The 21,476-nt window shown below is 41.2% G+C and overlaps 1 protein-coding gene across 6 annotated transcripts in view; it reads left to right on the top strand.

Annotated features, from left to right (window-relative positions):
• Positions 1–21,476, top strand: part of USP45 (ubiquitin specific peptidase 45) — a 164,149-nt gene that overhangs the window by 133,011 nt on the left and 9,662 nt on the right. For 3 of the 6 annotated variants that reach the window (XM_006020460.3, XM_025200067.1, XM_025200066.1), the window contains 5 exons: positions 2,449–3,136; positions 6,907–7,004; positions 11,911–11,997; positions 12,411–12,564; positions 14,638–19,900. In XM_006020460.3, coding sequence (XP_006020522.1) covers positions 2,449–3,136; positions 6,907–7,004; positions 11,911–11,997; positions 12,411–12,564; positions 14,638–14,768 — 1,158 coding nt within the window. In that variant the 3' untranslated portion in view covers positions 14,769–19,900. Of the gene's footprint in view, positions 1–2,448; positions 3,137–6,906; positions 7,005–11,910; positions 11,998–12,410; positions 12,565–14,637; positions 19,902–21,476 lie in introns of those variants that run through there. The other 3 variants (XM_025200069.1, XM_025200070.1, XM_025200068.1) reach the window with 2 other exon arrangements.

Below are 21,476 nucleotides of genomic sequence, written 5' to 3'. Positions count from 1 at the left end.
CAGGAAGGCATCCAAGCACTGGTTGCCAGGCCTAATGCTTTTATTCAGCAAACTAGACTTAACAGCTTTAAGGGCTTAATGAGTGTTGTTTGCATAATATCCACGAGTTCTAATAGGAGTTAGTGACAATAGGGAATTAGTTTCTTTGTATAACTTGTAGAAATAAAACAAACTTCACTGGGACAAGAAACTTTTCTGACTAGTGGAAAATAGCACGGTGGGTAGTCAGTGGGTTTTTGTTTGTTTTTTATTTCTTCTTTGCTAAATAGCACAATTACTTCCCAGTTTAAGGCTCCAAATCACAAAAGGTTGTCCCTGTCTAGGAGAACTTTTGGGAACATGCTTGATTTCCATTAACTTGAGTGGATTTAAGTATGTACTTAAAACTTAAAATTGAGCATATGCTCCAAAACCCTCTGACTCATGCTTTTAACACAAACAATGAACATGAAGAAAGCAGAGACAGTAGCATAGCACTAGAGAATATGCAGGAAAGATAAATGAGACTGAAGTATAAAAAAGAAAGGTGTAATAGAAACAGTAGAAAAGATGGAAGGAAAAAAATATAGGCATTCATAATGGTGGGAGATAAAGGACTAGATCCAAAACCTTTTGAAGTTAACTGGAAGAGTCTTATGGGCTTAACTGGAATTTGGATCTGACTGAGAAAATGAATTAGGAATGAACAGAGAAGTAGGTTGACTACAATTTTGTAATTGAAGTGTAGATACCAGAGAGGCCAAAAGAGGCGGGAGGAGGGGAGAAGAGAAAGCTGCGAGATGAGTATAAGTCTACTAAAAACTGGCCTAATGATGTATTTTCTTGTGGGTGAAAAGTTATCCTCTTCTTGCCTCTGGCTCTTTGAATCAAAGTTTTAAAAAAATCCATCTGCAGATACTGAAACCACATACAGATGATCAAAAATAGACCTATCACAGAAAAACATAATAAAGATTATAACGATAATCCTTAACACATTTACAGTGCTGCAAGAATAAAGTAATCAGTACAGATTAGGTGAATGAAGTATATGGTAAAATATTTTAAACTTGGCTACACAAAGTGTTTTGAGATTAATGCAGGTGTGAGCAGGTATCAGTTTATCATCACTTGAACCTCCATCTTTAAGCCTGTCCCAACCTAGAACTCTCTTCAACCCACTCCAGCAGTTTCCAGGGCCTACTCAAGCAACAAACAGCCTTGCAACTCCTTATCACCAAAACCAACCGAGTCTCTCCCGTGATCACAGCCAATTGCAACCATATTATCATAAGTAACTACAAAAGATTAGGATATTAGAACAGTGGTTCATATCTTTTTGGACTCAAGGCACCCCTTCCTGCACTTGAGGTACCCTCCATAACTTTTGTGAATTGAGTGGCACCCGGTTTCAAAAACTATACATTACAGTGCTTACATGCATGCCGAGCATGGAACGCAATGCCATTTTGCTCAGTGCACGACCGCCAGACCGGGTTCCAAGCAGCTGCTGCCAGCCACGGAGTCCAGGCTGCTCCCAGCAGGCGACTGGGAGGCTGCAAGCAGACCGGGCTCCTAGGGCTGGCTGCAGCAGGGAGGCTGCAAACAGCTGCTCCGGGCTCTGGCATGTCAGCACTCCAGCACCTTCCAAGGTAGACATTGTGGTTTTTTCGGCACTCTGGCCAAAAAATGTTGCCTATCCCTGCTGTAGGTTCTTACAGTAGTGGTAAGAGATTGTCCAGTCATGGACAAGCCTGAGCCTGGCTTACCTGCTTAGCTTTCTGCTTATCTCCTCATACCTCATAGTACCCTTCAAAATATTTGGAGGCACCCCAAGCAGCACCCTGGTTGAGAATCACTGTATTAGAACAAAGATAAGAAGAGGCAAGTGATCCCAAATGGAAAATGTTGTGAACCCTTTTTCTTTTTTTCAGAATTTGTCTGGTAAAAAATTGGTTCTCTCTTCTCGTAAACAGGCATTTTTATTAACAATTTTTAATATTTCTAAATTTTAAAAACAATTCAAAATGTCTTAAAACCTAGGTTCCAAGCAAAGTAGAATTTAGTTGTGAGGATGCAATCTTAGTATAGGTCTGTGTGTGCTAGTTTTTCATTGGCAGCACAAATTATTAGTCTAACTGATCTCTCATTCTAAGTTCACAAATCAAATATGGAATCCTTTACCATGTATGGATCAAGTTATAATGTTATAAAGTTGATATAATTAGAATGGGTAAGACAGATGTCACTATGGATCTGTGGCTGCCAAATATATAAGTTTACATCCAAACACCAATTTGTCTAAACAATTTAAAGAAGTAGGGTTTTAGAACATGGTGAAACCAGATCAATACAATACAGGTCTTTATTTTGCTTTGAAAATATAAGTTATATTTGCTGTTACTTTAGTTTCACAAATCTATTTTCTCTCTCGCCTCTATTTTTGAAATATTTCAATAATATTTGCAGAATCAGTTAAATTATGAAAGACGTCTTTCCAGAAAATCCTCCTCTGGTGGGGAAGATAGAAGTCCTGTTATCATGCATGAAAAAGATGATAAGCTTGAAGCAGAATGTGGCTCTGGAGTTCTGTATTCAGAAGACACAATTCCTGAGTCTGCAGTAAATGGAAGTCAGACTGAAGGCAGTGAAAAAGATATCAGTTGTTCTGAAAGTAGTGTTGATGCAGACAGCGAAGCCTCGGAAGGTGAAAGTGCTTCTACACAGTCACTTTTTGGCACATCCAGTAACACATCTGGTTTGCATGTCGACCGGCTCAACCATTTATCAGGAAATGTCAAACCACCAAACAGCAAACCAAGCGATAGTCACAATGAGGTGACTGTTATCACTGCCATATCCAAACTCAGCCTCAGCGATACTGTAAAAGAATGTGAAGAGACCATCACTGGGGATTCACCATTAAGTTTGTCAAGCAATTCAATGTTTTCAATGGAAAAGTCCCCTGTGTCCAAAAACCCCCAAAATGCTTTTCAGACCCTTTCTCAAACATATTCAACTAGCTCTAAAGAATGTTCTGTTCAGTCCTGCCTCTACCAGTTTACATCTGTGGAGCTGTTAATGGGGAACAACAAGCTTTTATGTGAGAGGTGTACAGAAAGGAAACAGAAGTATCAAAAGAAAACAAACTCCACAGGTAACATACTAATGTTTGTTGAAATATGTTAATCAGTTAAATATATTTCCTTTCAACTGCTTCCTTGCTCTAGTTGTCAATGTCAGTCTCTGTTGAACTGCATGGGCTCCCTCTGGTGGTGAAATAAATAGCTGTAAGTTTCAGTTAAAGTTGGTGAAACTAAACTTTAATACAAAGTAATTGTATACACATGTAATGACATGTAATTTGATACCAGTTTAAATTCAGATTCAGAATTCTACACTCCTTTGGTACAACCTGAATAACATAATAGGACTGTTTAACATTTGATAGGTTCAGCATTTGACCTATGATTTTTCATATTTACAAAGTCCCCGACAGGCAAAGAATAAATGTTTTAATATTCAGTGCTTGAAACCCCACTGCTCGGAGAAATCCTGTAAGTAAGAATGTGTGAGTCAACAAAATGGGTTCTCCTTTGAGACGATTGTCCACAGGGGCCTTTTCATAATGTGAGTGTACATGCACCGAATTGGAAGCTTGTTATCTCAGTAGTATGCATTGGGTGTACAATAGACACAGTCTGCCCTCAGTCTATGCCAAGGGGATAAGGACACTGGCTTCTGAATTCCTCTGGACTACACTGGCTAGAGTTGGAGCAATTATATCAGCTTTAACTTGGGGCCTACACACCTTCCTTGTGCTGCAAGGGCTTCTTCATTTTTTGACTGTGCTTTTTTCATTATTTCTATCCCTTAGAAAAGATGAGAGAATTTTTTTTAGTCTTCTTTCTTTTGTTGGGTTTTCTGCCCTTTCCACCCACCCCTCCCACACACTTTAATTTTTACTGCACCATGTAGCACCCCAATATTCAAAAGTTGTCTTCCCCTTGTTGACTGTCTCCTGTACGTACTCCTGTAAGATAGAGGCCACTTTCCTTCTATAAGTATTAAAATCTGATGTTGTGTAGAACCCTGGATTTTTGTGATTTTTCTTAAAAAATATAGAGGTAACATGAGCAAGCATTTACATGTATGTATAAATACATAAAAGAATTCTCCCCAGGCTCACACAACATGAAGAGATCAGGTTAAAGTTTGACCCTATTCTGAAAACTGCCTCTACAACTGGAATTTTCCAGTTCCATTTTTGTAAGGCAGCTTGTTCAAGTAGTCAGGACACTGCCCTGAGAGTAAGAGTTGTGCAAGGGTTTTATTTTTCAGTTCAAGAACCAAATAAAAATATTGAAGAACCATTCAGTTCTAATTCTACTACTTTTTTCATTTTTTGTAACCAAAATAAAATAAAAAGTTGATTTCATATCATATGACAAAGTTTACATTCAAGCTGAAATGAAGTAAGCCATGACGCACATTACATTTAAGATGCGATTAGCAGGTTAATCATGCTTTAAATGGTAACCTGGCCATATGTTCAAATTAATTTAAGGCATAATAATACAGTTATTCCACATATTATCATAGTCATAGAGAAGTAGGGCTGGAAGGGTCATTAGTCCAACCCCCGTGCCTGAGGCAGGATCATCCCTATCCAAGCCATCCCATGCAACCATAATCTTAACTCTACATAAGACTACCCTCAATCCTGACACAACATGGACCAAACACCCTAACCTGCCACAGGTGAAGCAAGGGAACCATGGCAGCCATTGTCCTCTTCAATAAAATGTTGTCAATATATGCTCAAGAGGTCCCGAGTGGAGGGCCATGGCCCCTGCTCCAGAGGAAGGCAAAAACCACATAGTCCCTATTCATCTGATCATGGGGTAAAATTCTTTCCTGACCCCAAATATGGCAATCAGTCTGGCCCTTAGTGGAGGAGCAAGGCCCTCTAGCCAGGAACATCTGGCTTTGCTTCTAGCAGGGGAATCAGCACACCCCAGCTGAAGTCCCCAGCCTTAGTTCTTGCCAACACCCAGTGCCTCTGAGGAAGCTTAAAAACAACCTGACACATAGTGCAGAAAAAGGGTTGGGGTGGGGGGACACGGGGTGTACAGAAGCAACCAACAAAACCCAGAAGCATGGGAAATGCCCATGGTGGAAAATTGGCATAAATATGCCTAGAATAGGCAGTTGCACACATGGTTTTCTGACCTCCCTGGCTCTTGGGGATCCCAGGATCAAGGAGCCTTTCCCTGATTCTGAGGTCCCCATGCACTAGGGCTATCAGAAAACCATGTGTGCAGGTGCACACACAGAATTTTAAAGGACCCAGCACAACCCAATCCCAGGACTAGGGAGAGGTTTCCTGATCCCCAAGTCCCTACGCTCCAGAACCTGTGCTGCAGTGCTGGGCATCATGCATGGTTTTCACTTACTGAGCAGCTGCAACTCGATCTTGGGATCTCCAAGCACTGGAACTGGTGGAAACCCTGTGTGGTGCCCAGCTGGATGGTTTTTACTCATGCCTGCATACCACGACCACACAATCAGATTGCAGCAGCCTGATCCCAGGGTCCCTGTGTGCTGGGATCTGTGAAAACCCTGTGTGTTGTTCAACTGATTGTCAGCTGGGGCCAGGGACTAGACTGAGGCCAGTTCCAGATCCTTGTTTAGTTTCCAGTCCCTACTGACAATCAGATGATTGTGGACAGCCAGGTTTCAACTTGCTGGTGCAGGGGGATCCTGGGCTCATAATCCTGGGCTCCTCTTTCACTGGCAAGTAAGATGAGATTGGGATCCAATCTATTCCAAAATTGCTTGTCAGCTGTGTGTATGTGGCATGACAGGAGGCAGGATTGTGGGGATCACAAATTATATCCCATCATATCTTAAAATGAATGCCTGTCAGTGACCGTATAATATTGGATGCTTAAAAGAAAGCAAATGTTATGAGGGGTTAGACCAGGGCTGACAACCTATGGCCTGTGGGCCAGATCTGGCCCTTGGCACCATTGGATACAGCCTGCAGACTGGGGCTTCGGCATCACAGTAGTAGGGGGCTTTGGTTGCAGGTGTTTTCTCCATGCTCCTGTAGGGACAAGCAGTGAGGGTGTCCAAGTCCTAGCACCCACCTGCCTCTACTCTGGGGTGGGACATTCCAGCCTGCAGCTGGAAAAGTTTGCCTACCCCTGGGTTAGACTCTTAGATTTAGAGTTGCTTATGATGTATTCCCCATTTTTCTCATTTGTGTATCAGGTTGAAGTCACACAAGATCTTAACATCCTGGGTTCATTTCCCTCATTGTTCAGAGGATTTGAACCCATTTGCCCCACCTTCCAGAAAATTGGCGATACTACCAGGTTATAGGGTATTCTAAGGGTGTCCTTCAGTCCCTTCTGCCAAACCTGTCTCACTTTCTATAAAATGCTTATTGAGAAACAAAGCAAGACAAAGCTGCCCCCCTCACAGCCCTAGAAACTATGCAAATATGCATTTGTTGTTGGTCTGTATAATAGACGTTAATGATGTTGCTTATTCTAGCTAGTTGAAAGATCATGGTGGTAGCCAAGAGCTGGTAGAGTTGGGTATTAAAAATAAGATAAGCTAAGGAGTGTTCTTCCTTCCACTCCTGCTCTGACTCACACTACAAAGTTCTGCTTAGACTTTTTTTTTAAGTGTATTTCATGGTATTATATTCTTAAATACACAGAACAGAAATTTTGTTCAAAAATTATTTTTTTGCTGGATGTAAACAATAAAATAAATTGGAATGTCTTCCTGAGGAAAAACATTGCAACCTAAATTCCTCTTTTTTGGAATACTTTTCTAAATGATTGTATTATTCTCTATTATCATTTTGCTTTTTATAAATTATTGTTTTATAATCTGTATGCAATCTCTTTACAGAAAAGAAAATGGAAGGTGTGTACACTAATGCCCGGAAACAACTGTTAATTTCTGCAGTTCCTGCCATTCTTGTTCTCCATCTGAAAAGATTCCACCAGGTAAAAGTCCAAGAGACTGTTGTTTTAAACTTTTCAAATTAAAAGAACATTCCATAATATGCAGCCTCTACCTAACTGAGATTCACAGAGGTAACTGTTTCACAGAGGTATGTTAGGACTATTTTTAGGATGGTTACTTGAAGGAGTCACAGTGGCAACAATCACTGTGTTAACCTGCTAATGCTTTGTGATCACAGAAGACACTTACCAGGCCTCAGTATGATCCTGTAGATAGGAACATCAACTCCCATAATAATATTCGGGGGGGAGGTGGTTGCTCCTAGCTAGTTCTTTTTCCTGTTTCTGTCTTCTTGGGCATGTCCAGACGAGTGTCTTATGTGCCTGTTCCGGCATCTCAAACCAGTTTCAGATGCCAGAAGAGGCACCCTAAGAACAAAATAATGTTCCCTGTGCTGCATACTTGCAGCGCAGGCTCTAAATCTGATACCTGGATTTCCAGGTATCAAAAAATAACACATAGGGAAAAAAGCAACATAGGGCATGGTTCTGCAGCATGCCCTGAGGCAAGCGGAGCCTGGGTCCGCCAGAGATGCTTTGGCATCTGGCCAGAGCATCTCTATGGTGCTTCTCTTGCCCTAGAACACTGCATTAGCGTGCAGGGCAAACAGGAGTGGGGCAAGGCTGCGACGTGACCTGGCCCTAGGCGCTGTCCCAGGTAAGCAAGGACTGGGGGTGGTGGGGCTGTGTAGTTTCTGGCAGGGTTTCTGGGTGTGTGGGTGGGTGTGTCGGGGATGTGGGATGTGTGAGGAAGGCGGGGGGGTTGGGGAGTGACTGGATCAGGTTGGGCCACGCCTGTTCTCCATGCACAGACCGCAAGTGAGGCAGTGCTGCCAACACTGGGAACTGTGTGCTGCAGGGAGTGGGTGTGTGGTGGCCCCTCTCAACTCCTCCCACAAACCCCACATCTACCCAGACACCCCACATACTCCCTACACCCACCCACACTCCTTCCCACTGCACTGCTGCAATCCCCACATCCCCCCATCACACACCCAGTGTGTCCTGCTGCTAAACGCAATGAGACCTGCTGGCAGGAGCTGTGGCTGCAGGGGCAGCTGTCCCCACATCCTGTTTAGCAAAGGGCTCAGGGAAAGCTCTAATTTTTCTATGATAAGAAAACCAAAAACAAACATCAAAACTTAGATATTTAGAATGTATTTGATGATGATGATAGAGGCACTGGTAGGCTCCCAAATTGCTTTAAAGTTGTAAATTAAATCAATAAAACACTTGCCAACTAATCGATCTCTCTCTCTCTCTTTCTCTCTCTCTCTCTCTATATATACATGCATACATACGCACACATATATATATAGTGGTCTTTTGTTTTAATTGTGGAATAACATGGATTTTTGGGGTATTTTAAAGAGTGAATCTGGGATTTTTTATCAGAGATTTTGCAGTTTTTAAATAGGGAACACCAGGATTCCTGCTAGTGGGGCTAGTGGCAGGACCCAGGCAGAGGAGCCTGCTCAGGGCTGGCACCTGGGACCCAGCTGGAGGGCAAACAAGGTGGCTGACCTCCTGGCCAATTGGGGCCAGGAGGTCATGCTTTGACAGTTCAAAGGAGGCCACCACACTGAGAACACCTTCCAGGCAGTAGCTGCTCAGATGGCAGGGCAGGGGCACACATGGCAGCAGTGCTGTACAAAGGCCAACTGTACAGCCATGGGCCCCTGATAGCTAGCCCAAAGGTGCAGACAGCTCTGTTACAGTGCCAGTGCCACAGCCCAGGCAGCCATGCAGTCACAGTCCAGATCTGGCAGGCATGCAGACATGGGGCTGCTGGTCCAAGAGGGTGGATGCTGTCACAGGGGGCAGTCCACAGCCAGGCAGCAGCCCCTGCTGCCAGGCTGCTGCAATGGATAGAAGGGGTAGGGTCCGCTTCAGGGCAGGGCTGCTGCAGCAATCCAGCTGTCATGAGGGGCTAGTGTCCCCAGATACCAACTGGCTGGGCCTGAGAAACTGCTAAGAGCAAGTAGCCCTGAGTTGCTTGACAGAGCAGCTTTTTATACTCTTGGGGCTGGCACAGGTGCTGACCCCAGCCTCCAGCTCCCCCTGGCTACAGATCTGGGAAGAGCTGGGCAGGGTCAGTTTGCCCCAAGTAGCACAACTTGCCCCACACTAAAGTGCTTGTTCAGGAAAAAATCCCCAGCACAAATTTATGCTGCTCTTATTTGAGCGGCTGCAAGTACACGTGCATGCATGTGTGGACTTGCCCCTTGTCTAGTTTCTTGGCTTCTTTCCACATCAGAATCTGAAGCAGGCTGGCCAGCCATGATTTCAAGGAATTTAAAATGTGAAAATAAATGTAGAAATGCCTAGATGCCAAATCCTACTCTTACCAGCCTTTTTCTCAACTTAAAGGAGCCTAGCAGAAGTGTCTAATGTTAACTAACTTTTGCTAGAGAAAAAATACCTTCCAGTACAACATATAGAACAAAATTTGCTTAGTATGTTAAAAAATAGCTATTTTTCCTCTCTTGAACCAAACAGTTACCTGTCTGTCAGACTGCTGTATTTTTCATCTACATTCCCCCGCATTAGAATACTTATAATTGTACTAGTGTCTTTAAAAGAAGCCATTTTTTTCAAATAGTTGTTACACAGTGATAATTAAGAAGCAGTGGGGACAGCACAATAGGTTGCATCTGTACTTAAAAATTTTGTGATCGGAGTGGACAGAAATTGAAACTTAAAGATTTTTTTTTAATTTGATTTTTTTTTTTCCTTTTTAAAAATAAACTTGCGTAAATTTGAAACTGATAGTTCATGTTGAAGCCTAGATGTATTCATCATTTAAACAAAAAGTAATTTTTCAAGCAAGTATAGATTTAAAAAAAATTTTGGCAGCAAAGTCAGATCACTGACCTGGTGGAAATCTCTGGCTAAGCACCTGGAACCAGAGTTTGCTGTGGTGCTAAACAGCTTTTGATAGCAGCAGCCTCTTCTGCATGGAAAATATTTTTTTCATTGCAGTTCATTGAACTACTTCAACTTAATGGGGAGTGTTTTTAAAATTGAGAAACCAAGTTGGAACAGAAAAACTAGGAAAGCCTATGTCTTCCAAGTTAAGCATAAAAAACAAAGTGTAAGAGGACCACATCTACTAGTTTTAAAATCTTGAAGGACATGATGACCAGAAATTAGTTTAACTCAGTAACTACAGGCAGTAATATTTTATTTAATAATGCAGTTTTTAATGCAAAGCATGTTTAGTTCTTATTTTTTTCTTCTTTATCCCTTACCTTCAAAGTAGTTTTATTTAATAGAAACATTCTTCAAAATACTGCTTTTTATTCATTTTAATTCAATGTCAGTTTCCTTCCAATACAGCCTGATACACTGTTCCTGCCTGAATAAATCTATGTTAAGTTTAAACATACTTAAATGTGTATGGAGATAGCATATACTCCTGGTTAGCAAAAAGTGTTATTAAATTTTACCAGCAAGTGACAATTAACCTTTCTTTAGAAAAATAAATAAAAGGCTTTCTACTTTTTAATTTAGTTCATTATTGAAATCAGTGGTCTAAATCATTGTGCTCTAAATCAGTTCAGTCAGCATGTTATACCAGTAAGTATAAGTTCAGTATAAATTGTAAGCATAAATTTTTATGTATTTATCATAAATAAATTATTTTGTAGCATGCATTTTGCTGCGGAGTATATTCCTCAACCACACTGTTTGTGTCTCTGGAGCTTGAGTTCTAGTGCATCTCTGTGTGCATACTATCTAGGGAGCTGGTAGCAACTGCTTTATTTAGATTTCTTTACACTTTCCAATATATGAGCTCCAGTATATGAGATTTCCTTTTTTGCAAGGCTTTAACACAAGGGTATGCAACCTCCAGCACAGGTGCCAGAACGTGGCATACGAAAGCATTTTGCTTGTCATACATGCCTCAGGGTGAACAGCGGGGCTGGGGTTGGGACTAGGCAGCCACAACAAAGATCGGGCCCCTTGCAGCTCCCCCCACATCCACCCCGGCACACCAACATCCTTGAAGTCGAGGTTGTGGGTGTTTTTGGCACTCTGCCGAAAAACATTGCCAACCCCTGTTCCAGCACCTCCAATGTTTGCAGCTGGCCTTTTAAAATTTGGCAGGGAGAAAGAGAATGAAAATAGTGTCTTTTGTCACGGAAATTCCATGTCTGTGGCAGTGAGATGTAAACTGTTGAAAACTGCTATTTCCTTTGTGAGACTTGCATTATGCAAGGAAAAATTGGCAGGATGCCAAAATAATAATTTAACATGAATATTCTAAAGGTTTGGGCCTGTGCTTTTTCATGGCGGGTGATAGGGAGTTAGTACAATTCTGTGTAACAGAATCTTACCTTTTATTCTTTGTAAAATCAAATAATGAGAAATTGCATTAACATTTTTTACCAGGTTACTTTGGTTACAAAGTCAAACACTCAAAAGTTGAGACATGCCAAATTTATGGCTGCCCTGCACCTTAAATATGGCCTTCTATGTCCATGCAATATGATAGTCTATGATAATATTTAGTCACGTCTGTTTTTCACAGCACCGTTTCTTTCACTGCACAAGATGAATACACAAAGAGACAGAATAAACATTGCATGGTCAACTGCAGATGTGGTATTGCCTAACTTGTGAGCCACTCTACTTCTTAAACAAACGTTTCTGCGCTATTTTTGTGTGTAATATGTACTATGTTGAAACTAAGTGAATGCTTATATTTGCATTTATTACAAATCTTGTTTTCAGCTTTGGCTTTTCACGTTATTTAAGGGTATGGAAAAATATACTCTTGAAGTGGTTTCAAAAAGTGGGGGGAGCTATAATAGCAATATGCCTATGTATAAAAGACAACCATGGTAAAATATTTCTGTTTACAATCTTTTTATCTTTCTTGGAGGCTGGTTTGAGTCTGCGGAAAGTAAATAGGCACGTGGATTTTCCACTGGTTTTAGACCTAGCACCATTTTGTTCTGCTTCCTGCAAGGTACGGTATATTAGAAGTACATTTTATAGCTTTTTAGTTATTTTTCAAACTAGTTTATTGTAGATCTGTGTTTGTAGTTGTTATGGATACAAATAAAACCAGATTATTTTCTCTTGGAGAAGCTATTGATCTAATGTTTTCAGACATACCCTAGAATGAGATCCTAAACTACTGTAAATTGGCATCATTGAGTCAGTGCATCTGCAGACGTACATTAGACAGCAGTGGTGTTAAAAAAATGATTTAGTTATTAAACCAAACCTTTGTTTCTTAAATTAATTTAGCAGGGCAAAAAGCTGTTTATAATTACCTGTTCCTTAAATGTTACATAGGAAGATTATTGATTTATGTTATAATAACCCACTATGTAAGATAACTCCTTTACTTTTATTTTCTGTGGTTTTGTAAATAAGAATGTGACAGATGGAGCAAAAGTTCTATATAGTCTTTATGGAATCGTAGAACACAGTGGTTCAATGCGAGGTGGTCACTATGCAGCATATGTGAAAGTCCGATCACCCTCCAAGAAATTACTGGAGCATATTTCTATCAATAAAAATGGTCTAGGTATGTACAAGAAACCTTTTTTCCCTCTTTGAGCAAACAGAATTAATCATTTACTACATTTCTTCATCCAATTGCTACACACGCGTGCACACACTCTGTATTTACCCAAATATGAGGGGTTTTTTCTCTAGTCAGCAAAAGGAAAACAGCTCCTTGCCTTACATTCACATACAATGGAACCTCATTAAATACAGTGTCTGTCATTAAACTGCTGCCAAAAGCAGCATATGCTCAGTAATGGAAACCGACTATGAAGTTGATTAAATAAAGCCTACATTGAGCATGGCTATAAAATCTATGGGCAATATTGGACAAATATACTGAGGGGAACCTACCACAAAGGATAAGTTAGTGCAGCCCATCTGAATAGAATACATGCTAGTGACCATTGTTTTCAGCCCCCCTGTAACAAATGGAGCTCCCAGGGCTGGTCTAATCATTAGCCTGCCCACTTGTCTAGGGCTAACCGCCTGCCTGTCTTTCCTGCCACACCTTAGATGGATCATTATGATGTTCCCAGGTGAGAGGCTGCCCATTTAATTGTCCTGATGCCAAGGGTTTATGCACAGCTCCAAACCTCCCCTTATACTGTGTCCCATGTCTCGCAGCTGGCATCCATATCTATCAACACCCTGGTCCCTTAGCTGGACCATCCCTTGGCCTCTCTTGGCCTAACCCTAGTTGGCCTCACCCAGCCTATCATCCCATACCCACACACTGGGCTCTCTATCCTGTGCCCCCACACTGGGGCTTGTCCCACATGTAGCTAACATCCCACCCCCCATTTGGGGCCTCAGGCCTTACTGTGGACCTGTGCCCTGCTGCAGGCGCCTTTCTTTAGCCTGGACCTCACCTTAGGCCTCACTTCATGAGCCTGGGCCCTGTGCTTTTATCTTCAGGGTGTGCTCCCCTACCCTTTCCCCTTCATGGGGTAACCCACAAAGTGATGGGGACTGAGGCTTTCTGGTGCCCCATACTTGCCTTTCACTGGGGAGGCACAGGTATGGCATTTCCTGAAGACTACCCCACTACTGATAGCCCCACCACACCATCCAGCCCCAGCAAAATGTAGTTTTAGGTCATGCCCCAGCGCCAGGAACCTCCACCATCCCCATAGTTCCTGCCCTGTACCTCCAAGATGTTCTGTGAGCAGCAGCTCTAGCCAGATGATGCTCCCTCCAGCAAACTGCTGGCCCACTGCTCTTATATCCAGCATCTGGGCCCACTTCCCAGTCAAGCGGTCTCCTGCTGGGCATGTAACACCTGATTGAAAGTACAGCCACCTGCAGGCTGCTCTGCTGCCTGCCCACACCCCTTTTACTGACAAGCACAACCTGTGCATTGTTACACCCCCTTATCGCCAGCTCCTTTTCCAAGTCGTGGTGAGCCACTTGAATACATTTCAACTTCCTCTTCACTCCCACAGCTGAGTTGTGCCTTTTATGCCCATTTCCAATGATTCTTGTTTCTTCACCAGTGTTAATTGTCTGGCAAACATTACCAAATGGGGCCCCAAACAGTTCACCCAGAATCCCTCTGTCACCCCCTCTCTCAGCCTGTCTCATATGTTTAGTGTGGCCCTGCCCTCCGTGAGGTGGAGCCAGAACATATTGCCCTGCACCTCTTCTGCATCTAAATTTTTGGAGGAGTCCAAGACTAGTAATGAGAACGCCCAATTCCAGTTATGACTGTGGGGCTAATTAACACATGGATCCTTTATGGGGAGTATCTGGGGTACACGCAGGGTTACCTTGGCTTGAAAAGCTGTTGACTCTGCTGGGGGCCCATTTGGGGCCTGCTCAGTGAACTGTGGGGTAAATTATGAGCCTTTTGGCTTTGGACTAAGGCATTCCAAGATGCATTTAAGTGGTTACAAAGTAAAAACAAAACAAAAGCTTGATACCACTTAGGCCTATTCAATATAAATGTGATATACATGAATATACATCTAACTCCTGACTAATTGCTGAGTTTAAAGGTATTCTGCCACTTCCCATTGGGAGGCACCAATTGAGTTGTTGGATGCTAAAGATATAAGGCAGTGAACATTGACTTTTTTGCTTTATATTTCAGGTTTAAAAGAAGCTGTAGGAGCATCCACAGGACAATGGGTATATGTTAGTGATATCCATGTACAAATGGTTCCCGAATCAAGAGTTTTGAATGCACAAGCTTACCTGCTTTTTTATGAAATAATATTATAAAAGTGTTCATCAATTTAATTTAAAAATTATAATGGTTATTTAGTCTATATTATTTAAACGCTGTATTGGCTACAGTACCTGCAAGTATTGTGCCTTTATCTGGCCTCTTGTAGAGAGCTTACCCTATGTTGAATCTAAATATCGCTCAAGTTTATCATCTATATCTAAATGCCTCCTTTAAATATGCACTTTGTCTTGAAAGTTCCTAAATTCAGCTAGAGAGAAACAGACTTGAGTGGATCTGAGATGTGGTATAAAAATACTCTGTTGAGGTCACTGGAAGGTTTGCTGTTGACTTCAGCAGAGCCAAGATGTTAAAACAGTAAAGAGTAAAAATGAGATGGGTAATATTAAGTGCCTGGGTTCCTTGATGGAAAGTAATAATGCAAAATGCTTTACCTTCATTGGGATTTAGCCCAGACCAGACCAAGGGCTGGGTTAGATATTTGAATTTAAGGATTCTGCAGAACAAAATGGAACTGATTAGACTGTGATACTAGACTAAGCAGCTGGAAATCAGTGAGATCCTCACTGAAATGACAGTGGTTGGATAATGTCACAATGTAGTTTTCTGATATACTGTTATGAAGCAATTTAAAATATAGTGTCTGCCTGTTAATGCTTCCTAATGATGAATAAATTATTTAAGGTGTGAATACTTGTAAACACCATTTAAGTCTAAGATGCTTCCTCTGAGCCACTGCTGATTGGCATTAAAAAATACCCTGGTATAAACACACCATAAATCTATTGTTTTCAAGTCTAATGGCTTAATATATTTATTGGGAAATAAGAGAATTACAAATAGTTCTATATTATTAAACACTCATTTGCTGTTTTTTGCTACACGTAAAGTTTATTGTGAGCTTGTATGAGAGCATAAATGGAATTGTTCAAGGACGACAGTAATTCTATTACTGTTAGTTCTGAAAACTTATTAGTTCATCTGTTACTGATTTATGTTTCTCACATAAGGAATTAATTACAAATTATTTTTGTATTGTGTGTGTGAGTGGAGTGGCAGACAACTCAGGTGTATGTGACAACTCAGGTGTATGTATCTTCCTTTTGTAGTCAGCTATGTCAACTGTCCGAATTTGCCAGTAATATTCCTGCGTCTTTTGGTGTTCTGAAAACTTACCGCCTGCGGCACCTGTGCTGCTCTTTTCCCAGTTCATAATAGATGATGATGGTTGTCAATGTTTGACATTAAAATTAATTTTTTTTCACATTTTCTTCTAAATAATCTGTTAATGTATTTTACCAGCTGATTGTTTATATCAGGTAGCTCAAAGATTACAACCCATCCATCCCAAAAGTACCTGTATTTGGTAAATAAGCTTTCACTTCCATTTCAATTTACTGTTTTCATCTATGGAAACATTGTGTTTCATGGTGAAAATTGCCAGTCCTCCAAGCACTACCAGCCTTGCCACAGAACTCTCAGGACTTCAAGCTGCTATAGCAGATTTCTGGTAACCATCTCTGTGTATAAGGATGTGCATCCTGGAAAGCAGGAGACTCTACCATGGCTATATAGCTCTGAGTCAAGAAGCAGCAGTTGGTCAGGGGGCTTTGTATTTCATGGCCATATACTATGCCATGTGAATCTACTTGTTGAATGGCAGGGGGCTAAATAACCATAATGTATAGGTAGTAGATAGAGGGAATCTAATGGCCAGCTGGAGCATTTAGTCAAGTGGGATTTGTCAGGTAACAAAGTTGAGGTTAGGTCAAAATTAGCTAATATACGTTAGCTAAATCAGGGCTGTCCAAATCCTGAGTGGCTGGGACCCATGTGCCACATGGAACATCCCCTTCTGTCTCAGTCCCTCCATACTGCTACAGCTTTGCCTGGTAGCACCCAAGCTGCAGCTGGACCAGTACCCTCTGCTGCCTGCCTATGTACAGAGGTTTCCTGGCTCCAAGCTCCCTACCCTGCCCTGCCCCAAGTGTTCTAGTTCTCACCTGCCAATCATGAGGGGGGAGTGCTACTGCACTGCCACTTCCAGCAGCTGCTTTAGGACAGGCCATTCCTCAATGGGGCTGTGTTGTGGTGTAGGGGAACCCCGGTGCATGACAACTTGCAGCTCCCCACACACACCAGCTCACATGTCCACGGGGCTGCAAGGAGCCAGGGTGGGTAGGCAGGACATGGCTTTTGCCATTGCAGGAATTGCTGCCAGTGTGTGTGCACATGGTGCGTGTGCGTGTGTGTGTATACACACAATAGCAGAAGGAATAGGGGAAGTGGTAGCTGAGCAGGAGCTTGTAGGCTGAGAGTTAACCCCTTGCAGGCCATGGGTTGGACAGCCCTGAGCTAAACCATTTTCCTGAGATAGATTCAAATCAATACCCTTTACCTTAATATAGCTGATAGGCTCCCTTGAGGATTGACTTTTAGGGGCCAGATCCTATTCCATTTATTGAGTGTCCAAATGAATTTAGGCACCTAAGTGTGATTCGTTGTTCAAGTCTCGGAAAATCCATTAATGCATCTGCTTTTGTAACACACCAGCATCTTATTCTAAAAGTGAATCACAAAAAAAGCAGCAAAGAGGAGGAGGACCAACCCACCTTTTTATTAACTTTTTCAGGAACCAGAGCAGAATGTCATAGAATCGCACGTAGGCACTTAAGTCCACTTACACACCTAGTAAGTAGAACAGAACTTGGCTTTAAGTGTCATGTTCTCCCACATAAATAAATATAAAATGTATTAACCTGAGTCTACATTAGGAAAAAGTTAATGGTTACTTTGTCACTAACTAACAGATTAACTAATCTCCACACCTTTTCTAGCAAGCCACACTGCTTATAGAGAGCTGCTCTTTTTTTTTTGCTTTTATTTCTGTGTAGTTGGTCAAACCTCTGACAGTCCTCTGTGGGACTCCCAACAAGCAGCTGGTGCTTCTTGAATGCTAAAAAAGAGAATCTTCTCCATAGAGCATCCTAGGCTTATACATCAGGGTTCAGGAACTGCAATATATAAATCCATATTAATTTGCCGCATTATTTTTATCCAAATGCTATTTCCTTGGGTGTGAAAGTGAGAGAAATCTTCTTGGCCCCTGTTTGCTTCTCCATTTGGTTTTGTCTTGGGGTTTTTGTTTAGTTTGTTTGGGTTTTCTTGGTTGGGTGAGGTGGGCAATTTAGTGCTCCCTTTCCCTGCTACCATGCTGCTTTCTCTCCCTTTTTAATCCCCAAGTATCCTTGTTTGTGGGTTTCCAGTAGTTGGTGCTTTATGCATTTGTCAAATGCTTTGAGATATCTTGTGAAACTTTGAAATTCCACCCCTGTAGACTTTATAAATAACACAAACTGAAATCCTAAAGACCCAAGAAATGAATGTGTCTGTATCTACTAGCAAAAACAGGATTCCTAAATATTTTCAAGTAAGAGTTTTTACAACAGAAATTAAATGCCTGAAGTTTATTTTTAAAAATTGCCTTCTGAAGGCAAAATCTAACCTCAAGTGATTTAGGGGTGGTAAAGGGAATTTGGATGCATTTGCTCAAATAGAAAGAACAGTTAGCAAATCTGAACATTAGTTAGAAAATGGCCATTTGGGTATTTTAACACCAGATGGCACAGCTGTGTAATTGCTCTCATGAAGCAGAATTTTCTGAGGATATATCCTGTAGGTGTGACATTAATTTTTCACTGCAGAGAGTTGGTATTTGGTTGTACTCTTGCATATCTACATACATTTGCACACATATTTACAAATCTATATGAACAGGACACCATCAAGCTGGTCACTTACAACTGTTTGACTCCTGTCTAGTTTTACAGTGATGTTTTACCATTCCTTTTAAAAGCTTTTCTATCCCACGTTACCACGTAAAAACACCAAAAAGAACAATGGGAAACTGATGGTCCACAAAGGGTCATCCTTGGAGTAAATAAATGGGAGTAATCTTTAATTTCTTTCAATTGTAATAATCCTTAGGAGGTGTTTGTTTCAAAGTAAATTGTTTTCAGACTCACATGATTTTTAAACCGATGGTGTCCCTTTAAGGTGAATCATTTTTCTTGCACAATCTTTTGGCAAAAGGAAGACTAGCAGATTTTATTTTGTATATGCAGTGATAAGCTTAATTATAACTGTGTGTTTTTACAGTTACTTGGGTTATATAGTGTTTATATAAATTGTCTATGGAAATAAAATTATTTGTAATAGAAGAGAAATACAAGAGTATATATTTTTAATCATCAAGTATATTTTAATCCATTTATCGCAGCTTTTTGTTTTGTTCCATGATGTTTATAATATAAAATATCAATACTATTTGCTTTTTAAAAGTAAATGGAAAGTCCCTGCATATTCTGTCTGTGAAAGCATTTATTTTGATTATATTTATTTAAGTGTAAAATGTTTATCCCATCATTTATGGTGGTGTTTAACTGGTTTCTGCACTGTGTAACTTGAAACTGTATTGAGCTCCCTGTAGTCAGACCCCTGTGCCTGCACTCAGACCCCTGTTACATAGTTGGATAACTAATACCCTGATTAAGACTCTGATTCCACATGCATTTGTGTGTGTGAGTAGTCTCATTGCATTCAAATTATTTGCATGTATAAGAGGTGCAGGATTATGGGTCTAAGTAATAATAATAATAAAATTTGTGACATACTAGTTTGTTTAAGCATAACGTTAAGGGGAAAATACATCTTCAACTTGTGAATCATTTTTGTTTTTCTCCTTTCCACCAGCTTTTGCTTTAATACAAAAGCTTTTACTGTTATTTAAGTGGATATTTAGATGTTCCATAAGAGCCTTTTTAGGTATTTAGTATAAGTTTGGAATGCTTCTTTCTTTTAAGATTTTATTTGTACGCTTTGTTTATAAACTAATAATACTGAATTGCATTGGTAAAATAAACAGCAAACTAGGTATCAGAAATCAGTTTTTACAGTTTGCTTAATGTTGGAATTTTTTTTTTATATCCTCAAGCACTGTATCAAATGCTTTCACATATAAGTTTTCTCAGAATAAAGCTACTGCCTGATTTCTATACACTTTGTCATTTGCATTTACAGTGTATATTCTGTACTTGACATACATGTGAATAAAATATTTAGAAAACTTTAGTAAGTTCCCCAGATGTTTAGAAGGTAGATTGTACATGTGACTTTCTAAGAGGCTGTGTCACTTCTCATTAAAGAAAGCTAAATTAGTATCTGTTATAGTCTATGGGAGGTTGTCACTCAGCAGAGCTGGAGATATGCCAAATTGTTTTATATGGAGCCTATCACTGGGCCATGTGCTATTAAGTTTGATTTGCTCTGAGTAGGCTGCAGTGCTGTCTCTTTCTTTGCCATCTCTGAAATCCTTCATGGAAACAAGCTCTATCTGTGACCTTTCATACCAGAGGTTTTAGGCACAGGACCAGTGCTGATTCACAACATGTCTCAGGCTCCCCAAAAGCTTAAGCACACCTTTTTTACAGAGTTCTGGTTGTGCAGTCTGTCTGAATTTACAGTCCAACTCTTCAGAGAACATGTGCTCATTTAAGCAAACGGACACAGTCTTCACGTTTGGTAGAATGAGCAGTAAAAAAGACAGGTTATGAATGGCTTTGTTTCAATTTCCTCACAATGAGTGCTGCTTGGGCTTTGGTTGGACTCCTTTAAGGAGTCCATGATCTCCCCTGCCGCACATGGCCCATTCTCCAAATCATGGCATCTTGTCTTAGACATTTTTCTACTTCTTCTCCTACAGCTGTTCCTGCAATGAGTTCCTCTGAATTCCCCTGCTCTGTGATCTGCTGTTTAGGTCCATCCCCTCGCTTTCCATCCTTTCTTCTGTTCCTCCCAAACTCAAGGTTCAGACTTAAAAAAAATAATTTATTCTGTCTTTTAGACTCCTCCTAATAGAAGTTAAAAGGGAAATCATTGTTTGGTAGCCCTGTACAAGGTACCAGAATTTCTCCTGTTTTCCATGGTTAGCTAAGTATGGAGACAAAAGATAAACAACCTTATATTCAAAATGGAGTTGTTGGTGTGAGACATAACCACAGAATCTCTAATCCTAAACAGTTCAGACCCCATACGAACTCAAGAAAAAGAAAGAACCTGCCAGGATAAAATTAGGTAATCACAGATTAAAAATGGTTTTCACCTGAGGGATCTCAAGAACAACAAGGATTTCTAGGCTCTTCCTAAATACGTTGGACAGGAACAAAAGACCAAAGAAGCCATGGGGCCATTGCTTAATAGCCAGGGTGAGTTATTAGCTAAAGTGCAAATACAGAGCTCCTCAATATCTGTTTTGCTTTTGACATGATGCAAAAAGCTCCAACAGGACAGCTAACAAAAATAAGAGAGACAAAAGGCAAGGGCAATGGTCATGATAACTAAAGACACCGTCAGCATAGGTGGTGGAAGGGGGGGCTAACAAGGCAGTGGTAGGGCTGCAAGACAGCCTAGCCATGGGCTTCTGGTGGCTGCAGCAGGGGTAGGGAGGGAGAGGGAGTGGGAATGGGGTTGGGACGGGCAGGTGCTGCACAGCCAGGGGGGGCGGGGGGCAGGGCATGGAATGGAGCTCATCTGGGGGGTGCAGGGAGGGAGGCTACAGGGGGAGGCTGCAGCCACCCCAGAATTTGCCATAGCCCCCTGACCCCCCTGTTCAGTGCTGTCACCGTCTGCCCTGAGCATAGCTTGGCCCAAACGCCCCAACTAGGAAGAGCCCAGTGCAGACCCGG

Source organism: Alligator sinensis, unplaced genomic scaffold (genome assembly GCF_000455745.1).
Source record: "Alligator sinensis unplaced genomic scaffold, ASM45574v1 scaffold145_2, whole genome shotgun sequence".
NCBI lineage: Eukaryota > Metazoa > Chordata > Crocodylia > Alligatoridae > Alligator > Alligator sinensis.
The sequence above is the reverse complement of the archived record's forward strand: the minus strand, read 5'-3'. Positions and strand labels throughout refer to the sequence as shown.